Source organism: Maylandia zebra, linkage group LG9 (genome assembly GCF_041146795.1).
Source record: "Maylandia zebra isolate NMK-2024a linkage group LG9, Mzebra_GT3a, whole genome shotgun sequence".
Classification (NCBI taxonomy): Eukaryota; Metazoa; Chordata; class Actinopteri; order Cichliformes; family Cichlidae; genus Maylandia; species Maylandia zebra.
The window spans coordinates 34,529,133-34,546,667 of NC_135175.1; the positions used below are offsets into that span (position 1 = coordinate 34,529,133).

At 43.8% G+C, this 17,535-nt stretch overlaps 1 protein-coding gene across 10 annotated transcripts in view; it reads right to left on the reverse strand.

Annotated features, from left to right (window-relative positions):
- The window catches only part of tnikb (TRAF2 and NCK interacting kinase b), a 67,291-nt gene that overhangs the window by 9,965 nt on the left and 39,791 nt on the right, over nt 1–17,535 (reverse strand). For 4 of the 10 annotated variants that reach the window (XM_076888518.1, XM_012925218.4, XM_012925219.4 and 1 more), the window contains 16 exons: nt 16,718–16,912; nt 15,281–15,580; nt 12,001–12,117; nt 9,890–10,129; nt 9,069–9,175; nt 8,859–8,974; nt 7,759–7,835; nt 7,550–7,573; nt 4,483–4,664; nt 3,230–3,344; nt 2,486–2,626; nt 1,512–1,620; nt 888–1,058; nt 650–793; nt 365–499; nt 119–219 (listed from right to left, as the gene is read on the reverse strand). In XM_076888518.1, coding sequence (XP_076744633.1) covers nt 119–219; nt 365–499; nt 650–793; nt 888–1,058; nt 1,512–1,620; nt 2,486–2,626; nt 3,230–3,344; nt 4,483–4,664; nt 7,550–7,573; nt 7,759–7,835; nt 8,859–8,974; nt 9,069–9,175; nt 9,890–10,129; nt 12,001–12,117; nt 15,281–15,580; nt 16,718–16,912 — 2,274 coding nt within the window. Of the gene's footprint in view, nt 1–118; nt 220–364; nt 500–649; nt 794–887; nt 1,059–1,511; nt 1,621–2,485; nt 2,627–3,229; nt 3,345–4,482; nt 4,665–6,408; nt 6,715–7,549; nt 7,574–7,758; nt 7,836–8,858; nt 8,975–9,068; nt 9,176–9,889; nt 10,130–12,000; nt 12,118–15,280; nt 15,581–16,717; nt 16,913–17,535 lie in introns of those variants that run through there. The other 6 variants (XM_004572907.4, XM_076888513.1, XM_076888519.1 and 3 more) reach the window with 5 other exon arrangements.

The window sequence follows — 17,535 nt, forward strand, 5'->3', positions numbered from 1 at the left end:
TTTGTGAATCAGGCGTGTGATATTTCCTCTCTAGTTGCAGAAGACAAATAAAATAAAGAAATACAAAGAAATCAGTATCATGTACTTTTCCAAATATCACAAGTCTTAGCTTGATTACCTTGAAAGCCATAAACTTGTGGTAAGGTTTAGGTGCCCAGGCATAGATCTCAACTGAGTTCTTCAGAGCAATCACCAAGAATTTAATCCTCTCGTACTTCACTGCAGAAATAAAGACACATTTTAATGTGAAATCTCAGGATTTCAGCTAAAAAAGATTTTAATTCAACATAAGATATGATAGATATTAATTTCTAGTTTGTTAGTGAACAGGTCCGCACGTCTCCCATAAACGATCTGAACGTACCGACTTTGTAATGCACGCAGCCCTCCAGGTCCCCGACTGTAATCCAACCCTGTTTCTTCTCCACTTCAGGGTCATTGTGTAATATCCTGTTCCTCAGCCAGGACAGGTAGTAAACCCGCAGCTTGTTCTTCTTCCCTATTTTGGAGGAAAATTCAGAATTCAAATGAAATGATAATTCATTTCCTGTATGGAACAAACATAAATTAAATGGTGTCTGCGTCTTTGTGAGTTTAACCCATCAACTGTGGATCTGTGATGTGGCATTTGGTGAAATCAGCTGCCAACCTGAGATGGTGACCAGGACGTTGAGTCCCTCCAGGACGTCCATCTGTTGGAAGCGCCTTCGATTGATCAGGTTGTAAACTTTGCCTTGACCGCTTCGATCCAGCAGCATCAGGCCGTTCTCCGTTCCCACCAGCAGGTTCACTCCTGCCCAAAACACACACACGCTTCCTTTTTAGCGCCTCTGTATCTGCACAGGATTCAAATTATCACGAGGCTGTTGCTGACGTGACAGTTTTACCCCAGAGAGCCGCACAGAGGATCTCCGAGTTGAAGCGTTTCTTGTATTTACGGATCTCGGGCGTGTCGCTGTGCGGCCTGATGTTAGTGGGGTTGACGTTGACCACGGAGATCTTGCGGGCCTCATTGAGCCTCGCCTGCTCCTGCTTCAGCAACTCATCAGCAAACAGCGCTGCAGCACAAAGTACAACAAAATGCAACATCATCTCATCTGCAGCTGCCCCATCCCTGAGACAATAATACAATATTTTACACTATTTTTTCATTTTACGCTACTAATATATTGGATTCTATTATTTTCATAATTATAAATTAGACTACATATATATCTATCTATCTATATATATATATATATATATATAAAAATACTGGCAATCAATAACAACAGATACAAACATGATTAAGTCAGGCTGTCAGGATGTGGGTTGCAAAGCAGCTTGCAGATGCATGGCTACTATAGGGGGGGCTAAAGAAACTTTAACCTGAGATTTTCGGGTTAGAAGCATCAGCAGCACTAACACTATATTTGACCTTTCAGAGGGTAAAAACAGTTTGCTGCCAGGCTGCGTTTACTGTACGCCACCTGCTCATGTGACTGATGCTTTAAATTAGAAGAGAAGCCTACCTGAGGCTGAGGTTTTATCATCTTCGTCGGTCGGGGAGGTCCCGTACACCCTCGGATCAACAAATGGCGTGAAGGAGGACTTGGAGCCTCCGCTGCCTCCCATGCCAAACTGCAAGCCACAGAAACACAGACTTTACAGTCCAACACGTGTTTGTCAAACACTTACCATGAACAGCAAAAAATCTGTATAAAAAAACTGGGATCAAAATATAGGAAACACAAAGATTTTCTATGAAGTGTCACAAAATATAAACCGGTCCTCATCAGTGTTTCCTGTATTTTGTCAGAGACCTGTATCAGGTGCTCAGAAAAAGGAAAGGGGTTACTTCCTGGATCAGAGGCTGGAAAACTGAGCGAGGGAGGAACAAACGAAGAAGGATCAAACGAGTAGAGCAAGGCAGGTTGAGTCAAACAGGACAGGGCAGGAAATTAAAGGTGCCACTTTTATCTGTTAACATATAAAACTTTTCGGGGGCATCTCACCGTGTTAGATTTGACATTGAGTTTTCTCTTCTTTGAAATCAATTCAGTTTCCTTCCTGTAGCTCCAATTCACAACAACGGCCACCTTAAGGACCCTTTCCTACAGCGTGACTGGCAAAGGATCGAAGCAAAGGATCACTGAGATCCGCTCATCGGAAGTATAAGGAGACAAAACTGAGCGGCCTAAATATATGAGCAGTGTTGAAATCGTTCCAGATGTGCACAAGAAGATGATCTTGTACAAGCGCTCGGTTTTGTGGCCAATCCTCTGAAACTACATATGCACCTTTTATTCATTTAGTCCACAAGCTTCAATAATGTCAGCCTTAAATGTGGCTGCTGGTAATTTCCCACCCTGATAAAGCAGCAGACAGCTGGTGATGGGGAGTGTGGGCAGGTGTCGGGGCGAGCAGGGTTGAGGTTTGTCAGGATACGGGGAGGTTTAGGGTGGAGAGGATTTCAGGGCCGATATCTGGGTGCTGCTCCACCTACTTGGACCCCAGAGGCATCCCCTGGAGAGACCAGGGGGGAGGTGCTTTGCTGCACCAAATCGGGGAGATTGGCGCTGCCATAGAACAGTTTGCCGGGGAAACCGTTGCTGGCGGTTGAGCTCCGCCTCCGTTCCCTGTGTTTCTGGAAAAAGAGAGAGAGGGGCGGGCTACTGTGCAGCGAGGCTGTTTGACAGGTCAGGTGATGGAGGGAGGCGGGACCCATGCAGGTGTGCTTGTTTCAGTGTTATTTTTAAACTGGGGAGGGTGGGCACATGTGCTATCAGGTCTGTGTTTCTACCACGCTTGGCCTTTAACACACACTTACACTGTGGTGAGTCTCTTAGATTGTTTTCTCCAAAACCTTCAGCGGAGTTCAAAGATTATTTGAATAATAAACAGAAATGGATGTGCAATAGTTCTGTTACCTCTAAACTATGCTTTCAGCTCCAGCTCACTGGCCTAGTGCAGAGGCACAGGTTCAGCTTCGCTTTGGGCCATTTTCTGTGCGTTTTCCCCTTACACTGTCCTTTCACAATAAAAGCCCCAAAGCATATTCTAAACAAACTGTTTAAATCAGTTTGTTTTGTAAAGCTGATTTTGAATCATATCTGAGATTTGAGGGCAAGCTGTGTAAACAGACCACGATCACTGCCCTCTACTCAGTAAAAAAGCAACAAATCTGGTGCAGAGATGAAGAGTGTCGGTTTCTGTGCAGTCAAGGTCAAAGGTTAAAACGGAGACTCACCTCACGCATCACCAGGGTGCTGTCCTGGGAGCTGTTTGCATACGTGTCCTCGTTGGTGTCGTTGTGCTCTCCCGCTGTGCCGAAGGACTCGTTGGTGCTCTGACTCGCAGCGGGCCTGAAAAACAGATTTTTATCATCTTTTAATAACTTTTTTAAAATGTTTTTTTTTAAACAGACGCATCTGACTTTAAAATAAGAGCTTAACAATTTGAACAGATCCATCTCCTGGGTTATATATGTGATAATGGCGTGTGGAGAAACAAGTAAGAAGTACAAAAAACCCACTCAGTACTGCATAAATACTGCATATATATCATCTTGTGCAAGAGGGGCTTGAAGCCTCTTCTTAACGCCCTTAGCTGTTGTTTCACAGTGAAACATAGAAAAGGAAGGTTTGCCAGATGAATGATGAGTGTAGCACAGAGCTGCAGACTTTGGGAAAACAAGGGAAAAACACAAAAGTCGCCTCTTAACTGCAAAACAAGTATCGGCCAAATGTTTGTGAAAGCAAACCGTCCTCTGAGCTGCACTAATAGCGCTGTGCATCATTAGCCGATGTGCATCCTCCTGCATAACCCTCATAATGACCAAAATTTACAAAATGGACTTAATGGTTTGCTCAATATGACCTGAAATGGGACTGAGCCCATAAGCACACCTGGAAAATGTTGTTTTTCTTTTTTTGCATTCAGAAGAGTCGCCTCCTGGTGGCTATTATTAGAAAGAATCCAGACTTAAGGCACTTCCTGTTGGGTTTCTGTCGTTTCCTGTTTTATTTTGTAAAATCTTACAAATCTTACTGCTGTTAGTGTTCCCTCCTCTGTGATTAAAAGCCTCGCCCTAACTGGCATCATCTTTGTTGTGTTTCACAGCTGCTTCCTATTAGCCAATCACAGCCTGCCTCTAACCATTTGCTCCATCGTTGTCCTTTTTAGCTGCAATTTTTCCTGCGTGTTTGAATTCTTGATGTACTTCTCCTTTTGTCTGCGCCTTATTTTATGGCACACTGACTGATTGCCTTTGACCTCACCCAAAGATTAAACCTTTGTGCTTCCTGCAGTTGGATCCTCAGCGCCTGAGCTGCATCCATCCTTTACAAAATCCATTTTATTAAAAAATGATTAAGAAACATTTCTTACAGGTGTTTCTTTCAGTCTCCGTGCTCAGACCTAAACGTTAGCTGGTACGGTCTGTGGTCGTGCTCTTCGTTGGTTTGGATGCAAAGCTATTCCTGAATTATCACCATCACTCACATGATGCGTGGGATATCACTGACGGCCACAGATCCATCGTTAGCCCCGCCCTCTCCCTCCTCATCCTCGCTGCTGTGGGACTCCTCACTGGACGACGAGTAGTCAGTCACTTTGACCGGCGGGCGGCTGGTTTCCTCGCCCTGCCGCAGCTCTCTAAGCTCTTTGGCCAGAGCCGTCAGATCCTGCAGGAAGACAAATTCAAAAGTGACTCAACACTTATTTATTTTCTTCATTTCTGTAAGTCAGTAGTGTGCAGGTCCAAAATGATCATGCAATAACTATTTTTGTCTTTAATAAGTTTATCTTCTTATATATCCGGCGTGTGGCTTCTTGGAGGTTTAAATATCATAACTGAAAGGAATTCGGTCCATCTATGAAAGTCTTTTGTAGCCTAACTATCACGTCTAAAAAGCTCTGCTAAGCTGTTCCAACACCACAAAAGCACAACTCTCAGGTGTGAAGACAGATTTGCATTTCATTAAATTTTAGATTAATATCACACTGAAAATAAAGTGTTTAATTAGCCGAGTAAGAGCGTTGATGATGGAAAAGTAATTTGGCAGCAAAAGCAATTTTAATTTTAAACGATATTTCAGAATTCACTTGCTCGACACCAGAGACCAGACGAACTATACAAGTTGTCTGAGAGAAAGATTCACAACAAATTCAAGGCAGGAAACATTTTTACAATAAGAAAATCACAGTAATATAAAAACACAGCGATCAAAGAGATGAAACAAAGCTGACCTGAGGCGACGTTTCCTTAAATCAATCATTTAAGGAAAATTCATTTTTACACAAAAATCTCACAGTCTGTGCTGCAAAGTTTGAGGTGGAACAAAGTGAAACATGCTATCACAAACATCTCTCATCATCCTGGATTATGCCCCCCCCACAATAAAATAAGCTGCATGTCTGATATTCCTTATTTTTGCAATCCTGGAACGCTTCAGTGACTCTCGCAGCTCTCCTGCCTCTTTGCGGCGCTGCAGCGGCTCAGAAGCAAAGAGCAGGAAGCAAATGTGTTTTTGGTTTTTGTGCCACCATGCAAGCCGTTAGCGAGTCCGTCGAGAGGAGGACGGTGAAGTGAGAGAAGGAGGATGCACCATGCCTCAAAGTGGGAGGTCAAAGTTCAGCAGACTTGAGCCTCTGTGATATTTTACAGCGAGCAGCCAGGTACATGCACCCTGACGCCTCATCCAGCTTCTGTGCACTGCCTCTGCTGCAAACACGTCACAGCAGCACCAGTTTAAACAAGTTAGAAATGTTTGGCGATGGTTTGAAAAGCAGCCGATATCCTGTCTTTACAGCTGAGATGCTCTTTGCAACATTTTCCTGTTGTGAAGTTTAATACGACAGTAAATGTTTCTCTCTGGATCACAAGAATAACCAAAAGCTTCTCCTGTAAGACCTCCTTAATGCATTAAACCTTCACACGAGAACTCTGTGCAGCACTGTGGTTTCACTGTGAGCCTCACAAACCACGTACGCAGCGTAAAGGAGGAAAATGTATTATTGGAAATTTAAAACACCCCATAAAACACAAAAAAATAATACACTCATAAATATACAGATAATATATTTATCATCTGTATATTAAATATATATTAAATAATGAATAATTTTATAAATTAGGATGATTATAAAATCCATAATAATTTACTACAAAATAATAAAGTTGCTACAAAAATTAAGTAATAAAGTAATCATATAAATACAGTAAACAAAAAATACAATTAATCAAAAAATCTGAAGTAATTTTACACATAAAAATAAGGACTATAAAATATAAACAGCATTCTAAAAAATACTATAAATATAAAATATTAATATAAATAAATGCTGAAATGAAGAAAATGTAAAAACAGACAAAACAAACTAAAATATCAGACATCATCAATACAAATATAATAAATATAGGATGTCTTTGGCTATTATTAGAAATGTAATAAGGTGAATATAAACATTTCATTTAAATTACTAGGAACTAAATTCAAAGGATTAAAAGACCAAAAGTATTTCACTCTGCACTCTGTCAGTAAGAAAGATTTGAGTTGTGATTATTTGAACTTTGAATCATCGTCCAATCCTGATCCTGCGAATGAATCAGAGACTCAGCAAAACAACTACATGTAAACATCTTCAGTTCACAGCAGGAAAACGTGCACGTGAGCAGTGGGTAGGAAGTGGGGCTTTGGTGGGTCACGGGTGGGAGGGGGGTCTTACCAACTCCTGGAGAGAAATGATAACAAGGAAGAAAAGGGGGGAGGGGGGGGCACATGTGGAAATGACACAAGTTATAATTATTATTCATAATTATAACTTATTAAATCCAGACCGAGTCTCTTTGACAGGAAACAGAAGGGAATGTTTTCAGACACATTTTCCAAAAGTAAGAAGATTTTTATTGGAAAACAGTAACTTTGGTTTAAAATCAGGATTTTTTAAGACCTTATATTTTGAAACTGATTGAGAATAATTTCAGAAAGAGAAGTTTGGATGATTTTGATAAAGCTTTAAATCTTTTTTGAAATAGGAGAGACGTTTTCTTCTTTTAAAGTTTCAGGAAGTGAAGGAAATTTGGAAAATAAGATATTTCTTGAGAACTTTCTTTGAAAACAAAGACCTTAAATACAAATATAACTTATTCGGTATGAAAACCTGATAATGAATTTAAAAAAGCAGCATGAATCGATGATACATACATGAGAACAAGTGGAAAGTTGGTGAAAATTAAAGTCTATTCTAAGAAACTTCAAAGCATTTGGAGACAGTTTTCCAAACTGTGTTTTTTATTCATTCAAAGTGAAAATTCACAGCAAGAAACTAAAAATCAAAGGCTTTGCTGGAGGGCTTCTCAGCGAGGAGCATTTACGGCTTTTCAACTTTTCCAGCTCTCATTATTATCTGGGCCGAAGCCTGTGTTAATGTGAGTGAAAAAAATATCACAAGCCGAGCATGATTTTATTCTGAAAGAATCGCACAGGGTAACATCGGGAGTTTAATTCAGAACGTATGTGAGGGTGCCAGTGCGGTGAGGTGATGAAGGAGGAGAAACATCACTAACCTCGTCTACAGCTTTCTTATAGCTCTGACGGACGATGGAGGAGGGATGGAGGACAGGAAGAGGTTAGTTCAGAGAGAAGAGTCAGTCAGGCTTTCACCGCATGTTTATTTAATGAGTATTCTTAATCTTACGGGGGTTTGTGGCACTGCCACACACAGGAGAGCTGCAGGAGTGTGTGTGTGTTTGTGTTATACACAGTGTGTACTCACTGCAGGCCTGCTGGGTCGGGTTATCTCTCTGTTGTCGTCTTTGGCGTCGTGGCCTTCAGTCTTAGAGGCTGAATTACCTAAAACCCAAACACAAGAGGATGTTTTTCATAAAACAGCAGAGCTTGCACAAATTGGGGAAGACAGAACGCTAAGAAAGAATTCTAAGAAGCAATTTAAAGGCACTTTTTGTAATTACCCTTTACAAATATCTCCACTAGGGGGCAGCATTTCATCAGTGGGTTTGGTGAGCCTTCCAAAATCCAAAATTATCAACTGAGCGTAAAAAAATCAACTGCTATGACTTTACGTCCAAAACGTCTGTGCATAGGGAAATATAAGGTGAGGTTAGACTTTAACGCAATACCAATTTGAACCACAAGGTGGTGCAGCAAGTCAGTGTGACCTTTATTTAATCAGGTTGGCCATTACGAACACAAAGTACCTGTTACCAGGTACTTTTTAGTACCTACTCGGTCGAGGTTCCAAGTGATCCAAGGCAAAAATGTGACGTCAAAAGACTGCAAGCCACCGATTGCTGGTCAGTGGCGTCACTCGATGAGTCATGAGAGAGTGTGTGACGAAATCAAAACGGACATTTCTGAAACCTGGCAATGAGTGAAAAGGCCACAAAAACCAACGCCGTGATCCTTGAGTGTGACTAAAAGCTTCAGGCCGAGCAGCAGGTATGTCATTGTTTTAGCGTTCATGTCACATACTAATTATCACAACCTCGGACACGGTACTATAACCAGGACCACGCACACTGAGAAAATGAGGCGAGGCGAGCTGTACCACCTTGAGTCGCGTTGAGCGATGTCGAGTACTAATGGAAAAAATTTAAACTTGTTAAGGAAACAAGTTCAACAAGCATGAAATATTAACGAAAATGAGACATCAAAATATCTAAAAACATCTCAACACCTGGTAAAACGCTGCCCCCTGGTGGTGGTGAGAGTTTAAGCAAAAAAAGTTTCAGAGGGTAATTACAAACAGTACCTTTACACTGAGAGAGACCTTCAAAGGCCTGCTTGGGCGCTCAGACTGGGTTTCGTGGGTTCAGGTCAGGTTTTTGTGAGTTCACAGACAAACAGGTGACTCACCGCGCTCGTTGGAGCCTCCCTGAGAGCTGGGGGTGCTGGAGCTGGAGGAGCTGCCGCTGCTTGTTCTCTTCAGGGGAGTGTCCAAGTACATGTCGGGCCTCCGCAGGTCAGGGTTGCTACAGTAACACAAACACAGCATTGCCTCAGACATGACTGTGAACAAATACCCACACCCACATTTCCACCGGTCGACATCAGAGCTGCACATACCTGGCCCGTATGAGGTGAGCGCCGGCCCGCGGGCCGAGGCCTGGCCCGTTTCCAGGAGAGTTCTTCCTGACCAAAGCCGGAGAGATGGAGGTCGTCCTCTGAGGAACCTGGAAACACAAAACAGCAGCAGGTTTTAACATCTGTCCGGAAGCAACAGGCTAAAAGCTGACATTTTAAAACATCAGAGAGTTTAAGTACAAAACTGAGAGCTGCAAAGGCATTCTTTAATTCACAAAATTAACTCAAAAAGGAAGCAAAAATGAGCAGAATTTTAGTCTGTGCATTACAATTTTAATCAGGGTGATGGGGATAGACTGTCCTTTATCCATTACAAAGTCTGTTTGTCTTAGTCTTTTAGTTTTAGAGCAGTTACTGACATCATTTGGGTGTTTATATAAGAAAAACGTTTGACAGAATTATGCCTCGCTGAGCAGCTTTAACTAAAGCTCATTTCACTGGGATGAAGGATATTTGCAGCACATAACACAAGACTAAAGAGCAGTGCTCTGAAACCCAGCTTTGCATTTAATCTGAACACAATTAATGTGAAGCTAAATACACAACACAATCATTTTAAATTTCTACCAGAAATCACAAATTTCTGGTAGAAATTTGTGATTTCTACCAGAGTAAGTCCTTTTTTCAAATAGATCATGTTTAACTAACGATAAACTAAATGATAAATACAATCAGAAAACACTCAAAAAATCAAAAAGTAAAGAGAAACTCAGAAAAAGACAGAAAAAGGTAAAAACAGACTTTAAAGAAAAGCAAACTCAGCACACGTGGATAAAAACACACTGGCGGTGGCATGCAGAGACCTTAGGGGGCATGTCGTCGTCCTGCCGCAGCCAGGAGCTGCGGTCCAGTTTGTCGAGGGGGGGCGCCAGGCGGGACAGGGGCGGGGGAGGAGGGGTGTCAGAGGTGGGGTCAGAGTTCTGCCGGGGCATGGGAGGCCGGGAGGGGGAGGGCAACGCCGAGGAGGAGGACACGCCGTGGGGGTCGTACAGGGACTGGGAGCCTGACAAGCCATGACTCTTCACCTGCACCAGGTGGGCCATCTGAACACACACACACACACACACACACACATGCGCGCAGGCAGGAAACAGGCAAAGTGGAGGGGAGAGAGCAGGATCAGGACAGAGTGATTAGGAGGCAAGTCAAGAGGAAACAATACAGGAGGAGTGATGCAGAGGAAGGAAGATGAGGTCACGGAGGAGGGAAAACACTCCTCGCAGTGCACTGTGTGAGTGTGTGAGTGTGTGTGTGTGTGTGTGTGTGTGTGTGTGTGTGTGTGAGAGTGTGTGTGTGTGTGAGAGTGTGTGTGTGTGTGAGAGTGTGTGTGTGTGTGAGTATTTTCTCCAACAGCCCAGCAGACAAACAGCGCCTCCTGCTGGTGACGTGCAGCAGCGTTCTGTCCAAACCCAGGAGTTTGTCCGTGTCTCCTGATGTCATACAAACAGGTGCATCACACCTGCAGGACTCAGCTCCTACCAGAGTTTTACTGAAACTACTCCCCACAGACCGGCTTTACTTGAGCACAGACGGAGAGATGTCAAGGAAAAGTCTGGCATGTTTCCATCTTGCTTATTTCCATTACCATCCACTGTTCCCATAACATAAACAGACCCCACCCAGTTTGAGGGGGTGACACCTATAAACTGCTGAAAACTCCTCAGACAAGCTGAGACCCAGAACCAAACGTACTGTTACTGATAAGTAACCCTGCCGACTGGATGCCTGTCATTTTGCATCTGTACTCCATCACAGTGGATTTGAAATCAAACAGTGATTCCAGTGCAGGCTTTCACGACGCTTTTATTATTACAACATTTCATGCACCAGTTTTCTTCACTGTATTTATTTCTGATCAAACACTCTCATTCCTCCGGGCCCCTTATTTTAATCTTGATACCTGCTGCCAGCTGGAGGGTCAGTCCAACCAGAGCCCAGAGGGTGGAGAGCCACTACGCCGAGCTCACTCCTGCTGCAGATCAGAAAAGACTACAGACGGTGCAGCTGGACCTCCACCACAGCATGAGAGACTCGCTGCAGGGATGGCTGGTGATACTGCAAAGATACATAACTTTCAACTCAAATACTCACAAAGGAGAAACTCGCAATAACTGCTCATCCTGATCCTCCTCCTGCTCTTCATCTATACGATCAAAAGCCGTCACAAAGCTTTGCGCACTTTCTAGCACAATGCTGCGTCACCGCCTGCCGACACCGCTCCATCACACCCGACAATCTCCTTATTAATCTTTGTCTCACTCTAGCTCCTCTCAGACACTTAATCCCATTCACATAAGCCTCTCCTGCACTAATGAGGCCACTCTGCTGATGTTCAAAAGAGCTCAGAGTTTCATTTCAGCTGCTTCGCCTTTGATGAAACCAAAACCCACGTGTGTCCGTGACGATCGGACGCATCGACGACACGGAGCGACCTCGCTGGCTCCAACACTCGCCGATCTTTGAATTCATCACGTTAAAATGCACTCGTGGGCATCTGTGACGGTTCCACAGAAGTGTGGAGGGTTTGTATCTGCATGTGCGTGCATGTCCAGGACACGCACACGCTTCATTCTCTGCAAATATTTTATGTACAAATTTCTTTGTGTCCAATAACTGAGAGACATTATTGAGGGGCCTGAACGCTGATCACGAAAGGAGCTCTTCTCACTGATTGATTAAAAAAGAAAAAGCTAAAGCGAGTTAAACTAAACTAAACTGACATCCTGTGGACACGATACTGAAGCTAGCAGAGAGGACAACCTCATAACCACAACATCCACAGTCCTGAGTCTAATCCTCTCTTCCTGTTTCAGAGACGGGCCAGTTGGTGAGTCCCAGAGAACCAGTGAATTCCACTGCACCGTACCAACGTACATATCACACTCAGACAAACACACAAACACAGGTCACACACCTGTGGCTCCATGGAGCGGTGCATGGGCGGAGTCCGGGCCTGCTGGATGCCCCCGCTGCTGAAGGACTCGGAGCGAGGCGGCAGGGTTGGGTCTGAGATCCGGTTGGAGACTTTATGCTGCAATGCAGGAGAAGAGGTTCAGCTTGTAATGTTCCCACACACACACACACACACACACACACACACACCATGATGAAAGTGTCCTCTAAGCTGTGTGTGTCTGTTCACATGTTTTGGTTTTAAAGCTGATTTGACTGATTTCTTCTTCTGGGAGTTTTCCTGTAGCTCGTTACCAAGTCTGAGACATTTTGTTCCAGTTTTGTTCCTCAGGTAGAAACGAATAATTGTTTCGGGAGGTTAAACTGTGCTTCTGCTGAAATCAGAGGAAACAGCTCGTTCTGTGCAGAGCTAAATGGATTCGTTTAAAAATGACGTCTATTTACTGCTTTTAATGCTCGAAAGATGCAGAAAATGAAGCTGGCTTCACCACAACAATTTAAAACTATAACACAGGAGCAACAGCAGAAGCAGCACATCAGACACATGACAGTGAATGAATCTCTTTGCTGCACAGGTTTATTAACCTGCTAAAGAAGCAGAGTTACTGTTTACAGCTCAATATTGTTTATTGTTTGTGTGCATCTCTGCACACAAACATTTAGATGAACTTCGGTGAAGACTTTTTCTGCAGTACGTGATACACACTTATTCATATTTACATAGATATCACGTTGTTCTGCTCCCAACAGGAAGATGTTTTAGTTCATGTCAAACTGTAAATGAAAACTGGAAGTATCGGACTTAATGAAGCGTTTGATGGATACGAAATAAAAACAGGCGTCATTAAAAGATAACGGCTGTTCTCACATGTGGCTAAACCAACATCTGGAGGTCTGATCTCCAGCCAGCGGTGGTGCCGTTAATTCTCCCAATGACTTGATTTATTTGAGCTTCTGTGGAAATGTTTGTGGAAATGTTTTAAAAATGTAATTATTAGTTGGAGCTGAAGTGTGTAGATGGAAAATTGACTCTTTGTATTTGGATTTTTTAAACAAACACATTGATTCATCTAGAAAATCAGTACGTTGGCCTTATTATATACTTAACTATTAACAACATGAAACACTGATTGGGGCATTATTACACATTAAGTATGTCTACTTTTACCTTCTTTGCTATCTTTACATAATTAGATACAAATCCTGTATGAATTTGACCTGAAATGTGTTTTACAGTGCAGTAAAGTGAAGTCTGTCTCAGGGCCTTTTCTCCTGCATTAGTTAAATAAAGAGCTCACATCTGATCTCTTTCCCTCAGTTTCATATTCAGCTGCTGGTTACTGTGGCTGATGATTTCAGCTTGTAAATCTACAGGAGAACTTATTTGTCTTCAGGTCAGACAAAAGTGACTTTTTAAAAGAAGTTGTTTTCTGTGTGAATTCAGCTGCTTCTCATTAAATTGTAAAACACTGTAAGTCTGCTCTTCGTTCCTCTACTGTCAGCTTAACAAACTATCACGTCTGATGGTTTTGAGCTGGCTGCACACGTCACCTGCGGCCCCCGATGAGGTGCACCTCCACAGGGTCGGTTCTCTCTAAACGGCGGTCATGTGTTTTTAGAGGGGAACATTGTGATGGAAACATTTGCTCTTCTGAAGCTCGAAGGGAAATCCTGGGAGATGAGGGTAGACCTATCTGCACACAGTGTGCTTTCCATGTTCAGCGTCCGCAGGGAGAAACACCGATATAGCTGCAGCTGTCCTACATCTGTCCACCAGCTGCCACCAGGGGGCAGACCTGGAGCTCTGCCCTAAATGTGTGTCTGTCATGAGTTTAAAGTGGCCCTAATTTATGGTTTGGACAAAATCAGCAGAGTTCACACATGAAACACAGATTTTATGAGCTCGTACCTTCTGTGTAAGAGTGTAAAAGGCAAATAAAACCAATGTTACAGAACAAATAACGACTTCAACAACCTGGAATTTAACATGAAGTTAACATGAAGCCTCGAAGAGGAAATCTGATTAAGTACATGTTAGAGATAAAATCACAGCATGCAATAACAGAGCAGCTCTCAGTCTGGGTGGCTTTAAACTCTTACCCGCTTTTATCCTCTTTATTGCTCTAAATCACCAGATAAACTCAAATGACCTGTAAATATTATACAACAGCATGCACAGCATAGGTTTGAGAAGCACCAGAGTGAGAGCTGCTCTGGGTAGAGATCACCCTGCAGCACCAGCACAGTCAGTAGCCTGTAAAATGGAAAGCGATGGTTAAAGTTAAGAGTTGGAAAGAAAAGTAAGAGGGCAGGTGTTACAGCGACCAAGTGTTCTTACATACATCCCCAAAACAACAAAATATGTCATGTCAGCGATGCTGTTTGTGGGATCCAAATTTTAACTTGCATAAAAAACATTTGAAGGGTCTCTGCTGGAGTCACTGACCACCATGTAGTTGGAGCTCCGGAGCAAAACATGGGTTTACTTGTGTTTCAGTGACATACACCTCTTCAGTATTCCAGATAATTAACAGGAATAGAAGGAAAAATGAGATTTGCAGGTTCAAATTTTAGGATAAATATGCTTTTTTTAAAGAAATACACACTAGTAAAACTCTGGGCTCATCTGGTATCAACTAATGTCCTTGTTGTGCAGCAGAACTGCTTCAGCTGTATCGTCGTCTTTTCTTTGTTAGAGAGATTTAATACTTATCTCTGCACAAAACGTTTGTGCTGAACGTGAGAATGTTAGTGCAGTAAAGGCCATCGTGGGGCAGGTCTGAGGTACATCATAGACATGCAGGTACACAGGTAAGCTGCAGGTTTGCTACAGCATAGATGTGTAGGAGCTACTCTGTAGGCTCGCTGTAGGCGTGCCATACATTTTGGCTAGGTTACCTAGGTTATTCCTTCGTCTACACCTATATATGCTGTAGATATGCCATAAGAATACATCAGTATGCTATATGTGACATCACTGCGCGCCCTGTAAATGAGTGTGTCTGCAAACAGCATGGTGTCCGTGGAAACTCAACATTTTGAGCTAAAGTGGTTGAAAGTGCAGAGGTAGCCAATCAAAGAGGAGCTTAACCAACAGATCCAAGTGGTGAGAGGAGGTGAGAAAGGGAGGAGTCCACATCATCCCAGAGTTACAGTTAGACAGTTCACCTGGTTAGAGGAGCTCTTATTAGAGATTAAAGGGAAATCATCCCAGCAGGAGGTTAATTAGGAAGCTGGACAGACGGCAAGATGAGGAAGCATCTGTTCCTCCTCCGACTAACCAAGCGGCTGGGGCTGCGGCCCCTGGAGTCAGCGCTCCTGTCGGGACTCCTGTCAGGGCTCCTCCGGGACCCCACAGGCTCAGAGTAGGCGGGCTCGGGGACGCAGGTGATGCGGATTCGAGGTGTGTGAATGTGATGTCTGGTGGGGCTGACGTGGACAGGGTAGGAGGGGGGACGGGGCCGAGGTTTGTACCCAGGGAGCTTGAGGAGCTCTTCAAAGTTGATGTCTTGCTTCTCTGTGAAGGAGTTATAGTTCTTTGGGGCGATGCGGGGGGAGTTGCTCTGAGCTCGACGCATCACCTGGAAGGCAAGGTGGGTGTTTAACGAGGAGAAGACGCACATGAGGACAGGAGGAGGACAGGAGGAGGACACTCGCTGGTTTTGGTGTCCAGAGAGTGAGATCTGTGATCTGCATTCACATTTGTTTGATGGGAGGAACGTAAGCCCTCTTTACAGAAACACTCCAAAAGGCAGAAAAACATCTCACTACTACTCAGTTTGACCTTTAACATGCTGAGCTCATCACCCTGTTAGTGACGAACACGGACGACTCAAGTCACTACACATCAAGCCTTTTTAAAATGAAACTCTTATTTTGGTAGTTTCTCCGCCTGTTTGCTGTTTCACCTGGAAAATGAAAGAAATCAGAAAGTTGTCACTTTTATTTATCGCAGACTCTTCTGCAGATCAGCTCCGATGATACCTGCAGGGTGGGAAACTCGAAGCGCGTCCTGAACAAACAGAGCGCGCTGGCCTTTGATTCACACGACTCCAGCTCAGTTAGTGCTGCTATAAATGGAAACATCTGTTTGTGTGAGTCTGAGTGGAACCACAAGCTGCTCAGTGGGTAGAGTCTTGTTCCTGCTCCCACATATAAACCAGCCTTTTGTCTTTGCAGCAGAGCTTCACCTGAGTGTATGTGTGCACATTTGGATGCTAGCAGCACCTGTTTGCACAGCAGCGTCACATCCTCAGAGCGGTAAAAGCTCTTTTCTTGAAACATGTTGGAAGGTGTTGGTGCTTAACCACTTTTCCAATAGTCACAAAGGGAAAACAAACAATAGTCTGACTTTTAGTGCGATCGAATGTTTCTCATAATATGTGGCAAAAAACTTGTTTAAATGTAGCTGTATTCTTCATTTTGTCTTTATTTTATGCAAAGATTTGTTTGTATTAATCGATCAAAAGCATCAAAAAATCAACAATCAGTTTCAGGCTCTGTGTGATGTCAGCAGGGACAGGGTGTCACTAATATGGCCACCTCTGCTGCGAGGGGCAGCCAATCAGAGCAAAGCCGCCTTGAAACAGCTTCTTCCACACTCATCAACATAAATGATGTTGCCGGTTAAATGACTTGTGCCCCCCCAGAAGCATGCACCGGCACTAAAATGAAAGAAAGTAAGGCTCGTCGTGTGAAACTGCGTGCCTGCAGGCTACCTCTTTGGCCCAGGTGGGCTTGTCGTTGCTGCTGGGCGCCTGATCCTTGTAGTGGTACAGCTGCTTCTTGTCCTGCGGCGGTCGCGCCGGCTCCTGCTGCTGCTGCAGCGACACCAGGTACGCCCGCTCCTGCTGCAGCTGCCTCTGCAGCCGCTCGGCCTGCCGCTGCTCCTCGATCTGCTTCCTCTTGTACTCCTGCACACAGAACAGAGAGACGTCAGCTGAGCGCAGGTCGAGCTGCAGAGATAAAAACAACAAGGATCACATTTCCTCAAACAAACAGGCTCGTGTGCTCAGCTCAACATGGCCTGTGTGCACGAGTGCAAAGAGAAACCTTTATGCTACTTTAATTATCCTGCACGTCTTGAGACCAGCTTGCATTTGATCTGCATGTAGACACCAGAGCACTGGTCCTGTGGTGTGTTTAGACCAAATGCAAAACCCACCCGCTGAGATTCTCCCACAGACTGCGAAGCCCGCTGACACTGCTGACTATCAGGATGAGAGAGAGCTGAAAAAGTGGAGCTCTTTGATTGAACTTTTAGATACATGCAGAAAGAATCGCACGACTTCCTCAGAAGCTCTTGTTAATTCCAGCTATCAGCTGTAGTTTGGAAGGAAGTAGCTCTGCCACTGGCTGTTAGGAGTAGACATTTGTGGGTGGAGAAATGATCCAAGAGCACTCCAGTGACTGCAACACAATTACAAAACATTTGATGGCTCAAAAATCTAATTGCCATGCTGGCTAACTCTGCTGCTGCCTCTGAGTAGAATAAGCGTGAGGTCCGTCTCTGCTGCTTCCATCCTGCACGTTAGGC